A 13849-nucleotide genomic window follows, 5' to 3' on the forward strand; every position below is an offset into this window, starting at 1 on the left:
CACAGAATTTAGAAGCCCTTGATATCATGCTTTTAATACCCCCAAATGCTTTGAGAACATCTGCTCTATTATTCCTCGCGTTACACTTTTAGGTGACGTGGGGGGTTGTGGGCTCTCACCGGTCAACCATCAGACATGGCAGTAGAGATGAAGTATGGTCCTAATCACATGCAACTGAGTTGTGATGGAAATTAAGTTTTTCCTAAAGGGAGATTTCTACAAAGCATTAAGACTTTGCTAATAACGTGAAGAGAGAATTGCAAATAGCAGCAATGTATAAAAATGCATCTCCCATTTACTTGTGCTAATGGGTTTTCTAGATTAAAGTAATTAAATATAAGAAATTTAAGAGTTAGTATTCCACAAGAATAAACGTCTGCACAGGGGTTATGGAAGTTGAGACTATATAGTCCAACAGTTCCTCTAGACAGCCTGTGTGTGTGTCTGTAATTGCAGCACTTCATAAAGAAAATAAATTCCAAGATATTTCGTATGCTTAATGAAGATCTTAAATACATCCCTGCAGATTTTATTTGCTAACTTGAAGCAGGTGTTGAATAAAAACTCTGTTCCTAATATGTTGTTTACTAAATTATTTAATAAACAACCAAATTAGAAGCACGAGCACAGCTGTTAGCTTGTGTTTCCCAAAATGACTTTAGTTTTTAAACTGAACTTGTAGCAGAACTAGCTCGTTACATACGTTGTCCTGCGCACACAATCTGTCCCTTGCCAAATAAATTCACATTGAAAGTTCACATGTAAGTCAAAGTTGAAATGGTAAAAGTTGATTTGCATTTTTTCTTTAAATATTAATGTTCCTTTTTACTGTATTTGTGTTAAAAGTATGATGGGTGGTACTCAGCTAATTTTTACTCGGTGTAGGACTATTGAAATTAATGGGTTTAGCTTAATCTTGTTAATTTATTTCAGTTGGTCTACTCCGAGTAACACTCGGTTGACTATCCCCCAGTGTGTAAGGTAGCATTTCCCAAACTGTTGCCCTCTAGAAATTTTGGACTGCAATTCCCATCAACCCGTTGGCCAAGGATTTATGGGAGTTATATCCAGCAACATCTAGAAGGCCTCACATTGAGAAAGGTGATATATGAAAACAAATGTATGTTTCAAAAGGCATGGATAGTGCTGTGAAACTTGTGAAGGTGTGCCAGGGAAACACTTGATCAGGGTACCCTGCCACCCATATATCTGTATGCTTATTTTTCATAGACATTGTGTGAAGCAGCTCTTACATTGTGGCTAGCTAAGAAATAAGGTTTGTGCTTTTAGATCGTCTCCACAAGACTGAAAGTTTGTGAGTTACCTGTCCTGCTACCATTCATGAGCTATTTGTATTTGCTGAAGCTGGTGTTTTGCTAGGAATATGAGCCAAGGCAATCTGATCTCATTCTAGGTACTTTGGAAGTTAGGCTCATGGGCTGCCAAGATATTTTGGAGAATGTCCCCGGTCGATCAAAAGCCACATCCATTACTCTACCTGGATGGAGTCCAAGTGAAGCCAGATCATCTTTCATGAGCCGAACAAGCAAAAGTAAAAGTGGGAGTAGTCGGAACCTCCTGAAAACTGATGATTTGTCCAGTTCAGTACATTTTACCTTTGCTTTTATCTTCAGAAAACACTTTCATGAAGCCTTTTAGTAAGAGTAGATACGTGTAAAATTGGGTTATTAGTAGTACTACTTAACAGGGGTATACTCAAGCACATCAGATCATTCAGGCCGAGGTCTTGAACAAGTTTCCTGTTTTGGAATAGGACCGTGAATGCTAAAAAATATTAAGTAGGTTGAAAAGTACACTGGCTTGGGAATCCTGAGAACTTATTTCTCAGGGGTGCTGCCACGTAAGACATTGCTAAAGCATTCCAGAGCATAGCAGGAGCCCTGGTGCCAGCTTCCATCACCACTGCCAGGCACATTGGTGAGGAAAGATGGAGGGAGGCTGCAGCAGCAGCAGGAAATACCGTCACCAGTGTCAAGTCCTTTATCAGCGAAGGATTGAACCCCACTCACAATGGATTGGGAAACTTCAACTGGTGGGAGTTTCAACTGGGAGAGTGTGTCAACATTCACCATTATTTAGCAAGGGTAAAAGAAGCAAAGACATTAAACATAAGACGTTTAAAATAATCGTAAACTTAACAGTAGCCATAGATTCTTGCAGCTCGTAATGTTTGTATTTGTTTTTCCATTCCAGACACATAACCAGTCTTTGCATGTTTTGCTTGTTTTACTTCTTGAAAATCCTCTTAAAGTTCTAAGCTGAGTTTGTGTAATTTTCTTACAGACGAAATCTGTGCTGTTTTGAAGTTGGACAATACGGTGGTTGATCAAACTAGCTGGAAGCCTATTTCCAATCAGTCATGGGATCAGAAATTTACACTGGAGCTAGACCGAGTAAGGACCTCTTTATTGTGTTAATAGTGATTACCAACTTGGTAATTTTATGTTTATTTGTCTGTATATATACACAGAGAGGTCCTGGCTTGGATCTGAAGTTTTGTTTGTGGGGGATTTTTGCTACCCTGCTCCTTCTGCTGGTCCTTGAAAAGCCACTTCCAAGTTCTGGGGTATTACTTGAAACAGGATGTTATGAGGCACTAAAATCTGCAGCAAGGGGACTGGAGGAGTCAGCAAAAATTTGAGAGGGCACTTGTATAAGCAGAAGTGCATCCCATTCTATAGGATTCTAATTCTCTGTATTTTGTAATAAATCCCCCACTATTGGTGATTTATGGCTCTTATTTATCAGTTTCTTGAGGATGAAGTTAAGAGTGATTGTAGACTTTAACGAGTGATAAACAATATTTCCTCCGGTTAGATAAATTATTTCAATAGACCTGAAAGTAGATACAGTCATACCTCGGGTTACAGACATTTCAGGTTGTGTTTTTTCAGGTTACGGACCCGCCAAAACCTGGACGTACCAGAATGGGTTACTTCTGGGTTTCGGGGGTTGCGCATGCGCAGAAGCGCCGAACCGCAACCCACGAGTGCGCAGATGCACTGTTGCGGGTTGCGAACGTGCATCCCGCACGGATCACGTTTGTGACCCAAGCGTCCACTGTAGACTGGAAAACAACAAAGCTCTAAGATCTAGCCAATAAAGGTTTAAAACAAGTCAAACAATTATTCTTAAAATAACAACAACAACAACATTCTTCATTTGCTATTTTCACAGTCTGCCAGTTGCTTTAATGTGAGAGGGTGAAAGGAAACTGATATTTGGCCAATGAATAAAATTTCTTCCAAAATTAAATATATACCATATTCTTCCAGAATATTATTTTGAAAAATACAGCCCATTAATTATATAAAAAAAAATTAAATCAATTGAACTGATTTTGAAGTTAATATCCCAACTAATTCTTTCTTCGGGAAGGAGATTTAAGCTAAAATGTGCAGGGTTCAATTCTGGGCAACAGAAGTGTATTTTAAATTCCTTTGAAATCAGTGCAGTTTAAGCACTTGAACTGAAGGCTTGTTAATATTTTTTAACTTTCTGGAATGAATACATGCCACGAAGGTGGTCTTGAGTGTTGGGGGTAAATTCACACATGCCGACTATTTGTTTCCTTAGGCAGAAACAATGCAAGTTAGTAAATGGAGATGGCTTGAAGCACTGTGATAACGGAAAATTGTTCCATTTAAATAGGATCCAATGATAACAGGGGATTTTGTGGAGATTGGGAGAGCCCGTTTATATTTGTGAATTGAAACAGAAGAATTACCTGTGTCTGATTCTCCTTCGTTGGTGGTGGTTGTTGTCAATAAACACTGATGGAAATGCCTAAAAATTTCTAAGTGGTGTACAGTTATTTAAAATAAAAGCCTACATGTTTCCTTTCGCAAAAGGGAAAAGCGTGGCTGATGGATGGGGCCATGTTGGTCTTTAGCATGCTCTTGGGTGGCAAGAAGTCCAGCCTCCAGTAGCCCAAAGCTTCCCTTGAGCTTTGTGGTCCCAGAGCAATTGTCTTGTGGAGCCAAGTGCTCATTCTGGCAGGGAGGAGGAATCTAGCTCCCTTCAGCTGTTCACTCTCTGACTGATGGATGGGGACAGGCTCAACTCCCCCTCTGCATGCTGCTCTTCCTTTGAGGCAGGAGGTGCAACCTCTCAGTGACCCTTGGTCCCCTGACCGACAGCAGAGGCCAGAGTGTTCTTCCCTTCAGCACTGTCATCCAGGCTATATATTACAGAAGTTGCAGGAGTTTCCTTTTATCCGCGCCTGTGATTGCCTGTAGTAAATCATTCCCTTTCAGCCTATCTAGTGCCACACTGAATTAAGCTACCTGTAGTGTTTGTTCTGCATGTATGGGTATTGTTTCAAGCGGTTGTGCAAGGCAAGAATTTCACCTTGTAAAAATATATATATTTCACGGCTCGTCTTTCATAACACGGACTGCATTAGAATAAATGTTGTTGACTCTGTATGCGGGTGTTTTGATAGTAGCCATTTTAAATTGGAACACACTTTACAAAGGGCTTTGTAAAACCCTAGGTTCACCCTGAGCACTGTTGCATTTGGTGGGGGGCCGTGGTGCAGTGGTGGTAGAACACAGGTTCGGTTTCCAGTATCTTGAGGAGGGGCTCGGATCAATCCCTGCCTGAAACCCTGTAGGTCCACGGCCAGTCAAGTGTAGAGAAAACTGATTTGGACAGATTAATGGTCTGACACAGCGTCAGCAACCTAAGGCCCATGGACCACAAGCAGCCCATGGGGGTCGTTTAACCGGCCCATGGATCCCCACCGCCTGCTCGGTTGGCTCCCGTGTGCTATGCTAAACTGCCACGGAGCACAGTGGGTACTGCCTTCCATGATGCTGGCCAGCTTCCTATTGGCTGCAGGAAGCTCCTGCAGCCAATGGGAAGCTGTGCACACCTCCTCTGTTCCGGAAGGAGTGCCTGAAATAGCGTTTGCATGCACATACACTCTCCGGCCCACCGTGGCGTCTGCGGGACCATGAACCAGCCCAAGCCACAAAAAACTTTGCCGACCCCTGGTCTGACATGATATATGGTAGCTTTCTGTGTTCCTATGGAATGCTTCTGGTCACTTGTTAATGCCCATTCTTTTATAGGCATGTCTTCCTGGCTAGTTCATATGAAGTAAGTGAAACATGTATATAGGGTCAGCAGTGCTTCCCCTCCCATGCCAGAGTCACCAGCTCCCATGGTGAGGTGGTGCTGGGGTGGGAATGTGTACACTATTCACTTGCATGGAATGTAGCACCTAATCTGGGTAGTGCAAGGATTTACACTTGTGCAGCGGAACTCCCCTTTCTTTTCCCCCCATGCCCCCGCCCACCCGCAATCTTTTCTGGGGTTTTGCCCAATCCTCCAGAGCAGATTTGGGAAGGAAATGGAGAGGGTTACAGGGGAACTTCCATTGCACAAGCATAAACACTTGCACTTATGGAGTCAGTGTATTGGATACAATCTTTAGAACTGTAGCAGCTGCACAAATTAACATTGTCTCCTCCTCCTCAAATCCCTTCAGTCACGTGAATTAGAAATTTCTGTTTATTGGCGCGATTGGAGATCTCTCTGTGCGGTGAAGTTTCTGAGGTTAGAAGATTTCTTAGACAACCAGCGACATGGAATGTGTCTCTATCTTGAACCCCAGGGTACTCTATTTGCAGAGGTAAGTGCCAACGTTTTTAAAAGAAAATTATTAAAGGCTGTGAATGATTTCCAAGATTCATTATTTTGCGATTTAACACATCTTGTTTGAATTGCAGGTTACATTTTTTAATCCAGTTATTGAAAGAAGACCAAAACTTCAAAGGCAAAAGAAAATTTTCTCCAAGCAGCAAGGTAACAGATTTCATCAAATCGGTGTTGTATCTTAATCATAATACAGGCTTATATTCTCAAAAGTTAACTGAAAAGGATGCTGACGCTAAACGTCAGAATTTCGTGTAAAAATATTTGTTTAGAAATTGTAGATAGGGCTTTCAATAGTGAAATCTGTTTGTAAAAAAAAAAAAAGCAGGAAAATGTGGAATATGTGACATGTTCACTTTATTCATCACAAATAATAAACTAATGAATATGAATTCTCTTTTAATTATAGCTTTTGGTGATAAGTAAAAAGATTACTTGTGCCCTCTGTTTTCTTTAACCACAGGCAAAACATTTCTCAGAGCTCCTCAAATGAATATTAATATTGCCACTTGGGGAAGGCTTGTGAGAAGAGCTATTCCTACAGTAAATCATACCGGCACCTTCAGCCCTCAAGCTGTGCCTGCCTCAGTTGCAGGAGGTGATGCGCACATTCCTGAATTAAGATCACCAACTAGGTAAGTGGCTGAGATGCTTAAGCAAGCTTATATGGCAAAACTCCTGTGATGTAGAAGGAAACACAAGCTTATTTACGCCTCTTGAATTTCCTTCTTCCGGTTTTAAAAAGAGAAAAGTATCAATTAGCATGAAGTATTTTTTAAATTTTCCTAAATTGTCGCCATGCTCACCAAGTGAATTGCTTTCTTTTAAGTGACTCCCCTGTAGCCAAACTGGTGTTTGAACTTGAACCCGAACCCCCACATACTCCTCCACGTGCGTCTTCTCTTGGAGAAATTAGCGAACCTTCGCCTGAGCCAAAGGCTCCACCTACACCCACTCAGGCAAGACTTCTAATATAGATTTAAAACAATAGCACAAATTGTTGTGTCTAGGTTTGTGAGAAATGTGACCTACAAATAGCACAGGTTGTATTCTTGATTTGTTGTTTTAATGACATCTTTACTTTTTAATAATTGGTTGCTATGCACAATGTTCTGCAGCTGATCTTTCTCTGTGCAATTTTCTCAACCGAGTTGCGTAATAGCTTAAAGTGTTCTTATAATCGGGTCATGACCTCTTCTTTTAAATAACTGCTGAACTGCAAAAACTCGTTTGCACCGTATTAGCATTTGAGGTAGTAGATACTTGACCAAAGAAGTATTTGAAGTTAGAACTTAACCAGAGAACTGTCAACAAGCATTTAATGATCAACAAGGCTCACAGGTTCTGAAAACCCTGCCAAACCAATAAACATTTGTTAAGACTTCTTAAAAGAAGCAGGGATGGACACTGACACGTTTCACTGAGAAAGCCTGGCTCCTTGTGTTTCTTCCCTCCCTCTAAAGATGGCATTCTAAACAGGGTTCCCCTAAGTCCCTGCCACATTGCTTGGGATTGTTCAAATACAGAAAGAAGTAGTCTTGTCTCCTAATAAAGAATCTTACAGACCTTTTCAAGCACTTGAAGATCAATGCTGTGAGACTTTTGTGGGTGAGCGGAGAGTTTGCTTGGACCCTGGGTGAAAACCCAGAGGTTGAGTATCAAAAGGAAAATGAATGGATATTGATTTGTAGATCTTAGCAACTTTGTGTTATTGTAACATTTTACATGTAACTGTATGTTTTTGTAATATTTTGTTTAAGTTGTTTGTTGTTGCTTCAGTTTTTTGTATACCGCTTAGACATACTTGTAACATACTAAGCAAGCGGTGTATAAATTAAACAATCAAAATCAAAATGTGTTCTTAAACTAGGTTTAGAAATACCCAAATGCCAGGTTGCCTTTGGCTAGGAAGAATTGATTGCAGGTGTCCCAGTAATACATGGAAGAGGGTTTGTTTATTTTTTTTCAACTTCATTTATGTGGGAAACATGAATATGTGTAGGGTAGCTTGTATGATAGCATTCTTAAACCAGTTCTTAGACCGGGTTCCTCTGTGCTGTCTTTGCACGTCCTATCACAAACAGTGCAAGAGGTTTAGCAAATAGATATAGTTTCTCGAGGGCTCTTTTAGAAGGCATTTGAATCAACCTTGAGATTCTGAATTCCACAATTCTAAATTTAAGACCTACTGCTGTAACATTACTCTTCTCCAATTTCTAGCAACTTTTGTTTTTTTAAATCTTCAGATTTTTTTTCTTCTACACATTTCACAGGATGCAGAAACATTTGATTTTGAGAATGACAGAAATAATTTTGTCCCCAAACTTCAGCCGGAAATTATTTGCGAGACTCAAAATTCAAATTCTGATATAGAATATAATATACGAGAGCCCGAAGATAGAAGGTAAGTCCTCTTTTATGTTAACTTGATGTATAACTACCCAATACTGAGTAGAAATTGTCATTTACTTTTTAAAATTGCTGCATTTCAGAAAACAACAGAGATTTCAATTCAGTTTGCAAGACTTCCGGTGTTGTGCTGTACTGGGTAGAGGACACTTTGGAAAGGTATGTTTGACAGCTAAAATTACAATATTGTCTCTTTCCACATCATGTTTTCCCCCTTCCTTCCTCTTAACCCACTTCCCTTTGCAGCTCCCTGTAGCATTTCACTATGTGCTCAGTAATAGGCTTGTTGATTTATCACAGCTTTGAAGCAAGTTTTTAAACGTATGCACAACAGTTGCAAGTTTGGAACATAAAATGTAATGGAAAGCATGCAAATTGAGTATTATTTTGTGTTTCAGGTCCTGTTGGCTGAATATAAGAATACAAACGAAATGTTTGCCATTAAAGCCTTAAAGAAAGGAGACATTGTTGCTCGTGATGAAGTAGACAGGTCAGTCAGTGTGAAGGACAGGTATCGTTAAATCTGAATGTGCGCTAAACCCACAGACCAACACTACTACTTTGAGTGGGGCCAAGGGCTTGTATTATTAACATTTTTGCATAATTTATTTCAGGTCTGCAAAAACTTAATTTCATTTCATAAAAAAAAGAAAATACTCATTAAGAGGGGCAGTTTTTATAACAAGGCATGTTGTGATCCTGCCATATAACCCAAAAGCAGTTTTCCATGTTTCGTGTCTTAGAAGATGGTGCCACTCTTCAGAACTCAAACTGAAAACCCCATTGATGTATAAGACTAGTTGTGCAGCTCTTTAGATCTTGATCATGGGCTGCTGTAATTGCCAGATTTTGAAACCTGACCCTTAAACACACACACTTGGAAGCATCTCCGGTACAACATAATTACAAGTAAATGTAGGATGACAGTGAGTGCTTGGGTCAGTAAGAAATAGTACCCAGCCTATCCTTGGGTTTTATGCTTGTCAACCTTCTCTGTCTTTCTCTCTACAAGAGGGCATGAACGTATTGTGTAGTTGTTCGTCATTCATTGTTGCTGTGCTTTTTAAAAAATATATATATATCACATTAATATCATACCACTTGCAAGAACTCGGCACTGTTGTCATTTACCACATATCACCAAAAAAGTCCTGATGGCCTTGTGTGCTCTTGCTACCTGTGGGTCACTGTCATTACAGTGGACCCTCTGGTTACAAATTTAATTTGTTTCGGGGGCTCGGTGCGCATCCCGAAAAATCCATAACCAGAGGCGCCGCTTCTGCGCACACACGTGGCACGATAGAGCACTTCTGTGCATGCGTCGAAGCCCAGAAGAATACACTTCCAGGTTTGTCACTTTTGCAACCCAAAGATTACGTATCCAGAGCGGTACGTAACCCGAGGGTCCACTGTATTAATTGCAGTAAGTTCAGTATTTCTGCTGGAAGCCTGCGGTTACAGTGGCCTCATTGCAGTTAGGCTTTCACCTTGCGGGTTAGAGCATGGTGCTGATAATGACAAGGACTTGGGTTTGATCCCCATTTGGGTGCGTATTCCTTCATGGCAGGGGGGTTAGACTAGATGACCCATGCGACCCCTTCCAACTCTTAGGATTTTGTGCATGTATCCCTTGCAGCTGTCACCCATGTAATGAAGATAAATAGTTGATCCAACCTCATAAAACATTTCTGCTTTCAGCCTCATGTGTGAAAAGCGAATTTTTGAAACTGTGAACAGCGTAAGGCATCCCTTTCTGGTGAACCTCTTTGCTTGTTTCCAAACCAACGATCACGTGTGCTTTGTAATGGAGTACGCAGCTGGAGGAGACCTCATGATGCATATACACACGGATGTCTTTTCCGAACCAAGAGCAGTGTAAGTAACAAAAGGGATATTTTCAGGCTGTGGCGTAAGTAAGTTGGGTTTGGTGCTTGCCATGTGAGAGAATACTCTGCAGGGCCAATAAGACATAGTAACACTGTTCCTCTGCTAAATGATTGGGAGCCACCTCACGTTTCAGAACTTGGTTTAAAGGAAACCCTAGTTGTTCTTAACTGTGCACCCTAACTGCAAGGGAGAGGAAATTTTGCTGCTGAGAAGATGTGCCTGCATATAGCCACACCAACTTATAAATGTTGTATCATACGTCCCTTAGATACATGGCATGTAGCTCCTGCACCCAGTTGACTTATGCTAGTGAAATCTGTGTAGAGCTAATGGAAGCCGGCAGAGCTTAGGTTGTACGGCATCCTGATGGATTTAGGCAATTCCTGTCTGACTGCAGGGGGCATAATTGGCTACAACAGGACTTCAATTGACAGGCAGTATCCTAACACGCGGAGTCATGGGTGGCGTGTGGGTTAAACCACAGAGCCTAGGGCTTGCTGATCAGAAGGTCGGCAGTTCGAATCCCTGTGACGGGGTGAACTCCCGTAGCAAACCTGTGTGCTGTTCTGGTTCGCCAGAAGCGACTTAGTCATGCTGGCCACATAACCCGGAAGTTGTACACCAGCTCCCTCGGCCAATAAAGCAAGATGAGCACTGCAACCCTAGAGTCATCCGCGACTGGACCTAATGGTCAGGGGCCCCTTTACCTTTATCCTACCACGCACACCTGCTTCATCAAGGGAGCTGTTCTAGTTGTATCAGCAGATGCTGCTTTCGCTCGCTGATACCTGCCAGGTAGAGGTTCATGACACAGATGCTGGTATCATGCTTTTTGAGGAGTACAGGCAGAAAGCTTTATAGCGGGTCAGATTGTCCTGTTTAACCCAGTATGGTCCACTGGGTCCCAGGCCTTTCCCACTGCCTGCTGTCTACCTGTTCCTTGTGAACTGGAGAACCACAGACTGAGCCTGTGACCTACTGCATGCAAACATGTCCTCTGCTACTGAGGTGTGGTGCTCTTTTTAATTAAAAGCTTAGAAACCCATATTCAAAGTAAAGTAGCCTGAAAAGACTCCTCTGTTGGTACTGAACGTTGCTCTGAAGGTTTTCTGGTCGCCTATTTTTCAAAAGTTATCCTTTGTATGAGTATAAAAAAATGCAACATGTCAGTTCTCGCCTCTTTTATATTTCTTTGCAAACAGGTTTTATGCTGCATGTGTGGTTCTCGGACTGCAATATTTACACGAGCACAAGATAGTTTATCGGTAAGTTTGCATAAGATTTAGATTTTTTGTTTCATTTCACATTCTTACACATTTGCCTTATATACCATGCTTGCTCGGATACATTAACAATGTTACCTCCTCTTTCATGTGGCAAAGAGGAGGACAGTTGCATTGGGTGTTTACACAAACCTTCCAAATGCCACTTCCAAACACCTTAAATTCAGAAAGGATAACAATTTTGAGTATTTGCAGCTAATACTTTCCCCGTATAGTTTGTCTCCATTCGTGGTCAGAATGAGTTGTTTTTAATTTCTTCTCTGCAGAGATTTAAAGCTAGACAACTTGTTGCTGGATACAGAAGGTTTTGTGAAAATAGCGGACTTTGGCCTCTGCAAAGAGGGTAAGCTTTTCAACAGTATTTCTCAGTGGCTTATAATAGCAGTCGGGAATTTGCAACCCACTTTTATCAATTACTGCCTCAGATTAAAAGTGGTAGCCCCTCTACTTCCCCTTTCCACCTCTCCCCTCCCTTCCCCCACCCTGTCTCATTTTGAGTGCTGCACAGATTGTGGATTAGAGACATCTCTGCTCTCTTCCATATGGTGTTGGGGGAGGCATTGTTAATGAACATGTGAATTTTTTCCTCTTTTAATCAATTAAACAAATCACAGATTTAGAGTAGCTCTTTGCCATGGCCTCTGGGCAGTCCCCGAAAAAAGAGTTCTGTGCTGAGCAACATTTGGAACCTTCTGGTAAAAACTCCAAAATGTGGGTTTTCGCCAGTAAGGGTGCAGTCCTACACACACTAACCTCAGAGTAAGTCCCATTAAACACAGTGGAACTTATATGTCAGTAGGCATGTATAGGATTGCATAGTAAAAAGCCTATTGTAATTTCAAAAGAATTTATTGCAAAAGAAATGGAAGATGATATGTCTTTCAAAACACAGTTTTAAAAACTAACACTTTTTTGTGGCATCAGTTTTCATTTCATTTCAGTTACTCTCATAAACAACTTTCCAGCTAGATCAATAAAACGTTCTGTCCAAAGCATTTAGAACAGCTATACTCAGTAGTTTGCTTTATGTTTTTATTGTATATTCCCTTTTCTTTATTTTTGGTGGGTTTATTTTTTGAATATCACCAGCCCTTCACCCAAAGGCCCCAGCAAATCATCATAGGACCCTCAGAACGATCCAGAAAGTCTTATTGAGAAAAATAAAACATTTTTGTCACAAAGCATAGGGTGGGCAAGGAGGGAAATCTGCTGTATACCAATTACATTATTTCCAACTGTTCTGTAAACTAAGACTACAGCTCACTTACATGGGAGTAAGCTCTACTGAACTCCATGGGGCCCAACTTAGGGTCAGGCTGCAAAATACATGGAGAATTTGCTTCACAAAGGCTGACCTGCTGGTTGCAATGCAATCTTTGCATTTTTAATGACAAGACACATGATCTTAAGAAGAGCTGTTAGCGTTTCAAAATGCTTGCACTTGTTTGCTAAAGTTAGAAACTGCTGGTTTGTCCTAGGAACCCCATCAGAGAAAGTGGGGAAAACAGTATATAGCTCTGCTTTGTCGGATTCTGTTTTTTGCGCTTTCTTATTTATATGTGTTTAGTTTTTGGTATTTGGTTGGGCTTCGTTCGAAACACTTGAATTGGAAGTATTTCTGTGCAATAAAAAGCAGGAAGGAAATATAATTTAGGCTGTGTGCCCACCCCCTTCCACTTTGTTGTCAGTCTGGATCCCTGCTTGCTCTGAGTAACAAAGATAAGATAGCATGTCCCATCACCAAAGAAGAGTTATTTGCTCAGCTTCCTTTGGGCTGTATCTAATGCTGTCCCTCCATGAATTGCTACTTCTATTGAGGAGCAGAGCTGTGCTTATGAAAGGACTCCTTCCATGAGTGCACATGAAGGAATGAGTTAATGGAAGTTCCATTCTGAAATATACTCAGAGAAAAGCCGTTGGTTTCATGTAGTTTATTTCATTGTTCACAGTCATCGTGTGTGTCCAGCCTGCAGGCCCCTCCCAGACCCAGGCTATATATCCTGTGGTCACACCTGATAGGCTAGTTCAAACTTCCCTTCTGAAGCCGGATTGCATGGCTCCAGCAGCCAATCACACGCTACGTTCTAAAACCCACCCTGCCTATTATTCTAGGATCCAGACTCCAGCCATAACAAATTCGCAAGTGAAAATATTGACTACAACTCTACATCTCCATATTTTCAAATTCACCACCCAAACCAGCTTAAGATTTGCCTGGACCTTTCATTTTATCAATTCAGTCGAGTCAGGAAGAAACAATTGCCAGAGCAACGAGGAGGAGTTGCCATAGTGTCCTGCTTTTATGGATTGGTAGGAGGAAAATAATGGCTTCTCAGGTGGTTTCATCTCCATAAGCAACATTTGATTCTCAATGATGAGTGGTATTCCACTATAGAAAGGAACTGTAAAAGAGTTGTTCCAGTTATATCCCAAGTTGACAGCATGAAGAGTCTGTTTGTCCACACTGCCAACATGTAAATGATTTTCCTTATGCTGGTTTTCCCATGGCTGCAAACCATGTAAAGAGTTCAGGGTTATTTTATCATCTCATTGCTGCCGGTATATAAAGAATTTTGCTTAAGCTGCCT

At 41.1% G+C, this 13849-nt stretch overlaps 1 protein-coding gene across 6 annotated transcripts in view; it reads left to right on the forward strand.

Annotated features, from left to right (window-relative positions):
• Nucleotides 1–13849, forward strand: part of PKN2 (protein kinase N2) — a 51006-nt gene that overhangs the window by 30121 nt on the left and 7036 nt on the right. For 3 of the 6 annotated variants that reach the window (XM_083743310.1, XM_083743311.1, XM_083743314.1), the window contains exons 7-18: nucleotides 1415–1600; nucleotides 2305–2414; nucleotides 5516–5659; nucleotides 5757–5832; nucleotides 6146–6317; nucleotides 6512–6641; nucleotides 7929–8086; nucleotides 8175–8250; nucleotides 8490–8581; nucleotides 9790–9966; nucleotides 11181–11243; nucleotides 11528–11604. In XM_083743310.1, the coding sequence (XP_083599436.1) occupies nucleotides 1415–1600; nucleotides 2305–2414; nucleotides 5516–5659; nucleotides 5757–5832; nucleotides 6146–6317; nucleotides 6512–6641; nucleotides 7929–8086; nucleotides 8175–8250; nucleotides 8490–8581; nucleotides 9790–9966; nucleotides 11181–11243; nucleotides 11528–11604 (1461 nt within the window). The remainder of the gene's footprint in view (nucleotides 1–1414; nucleotides 1601–2304; nucleotides 2415–5515; nucleotides 5660–5756; nucleotides 5833–6145; nucleotides 6318–6511; nucleotides 6642–7928; nucleotides 8087–8174; nucleotides 8251–8489; nucleotides 8582–9789; nucleotides 9967–11180; nucleotides 11244–11527; nucleotides 11605–13849) is intronic. The other 3 variants (XM_083743312.1, XM_083743313.1, XM_083743315.1) reach the window with 1 other exon arrangement.

The sequence above is a fragment of the Podarcis gaigeae genome, assembly GCF_964106915.1.
Source record: "Podarcis gaigeae genome assembly, chromosome: 6".
In the NCBI taxonomy this organism is placed as follows: domain Eukaryota; kingdom Metazoa; phylum Chordata; class Lepidosauria; order Squamata; family Lacertidae; genus Podarcis; species Podarcis gaigeae.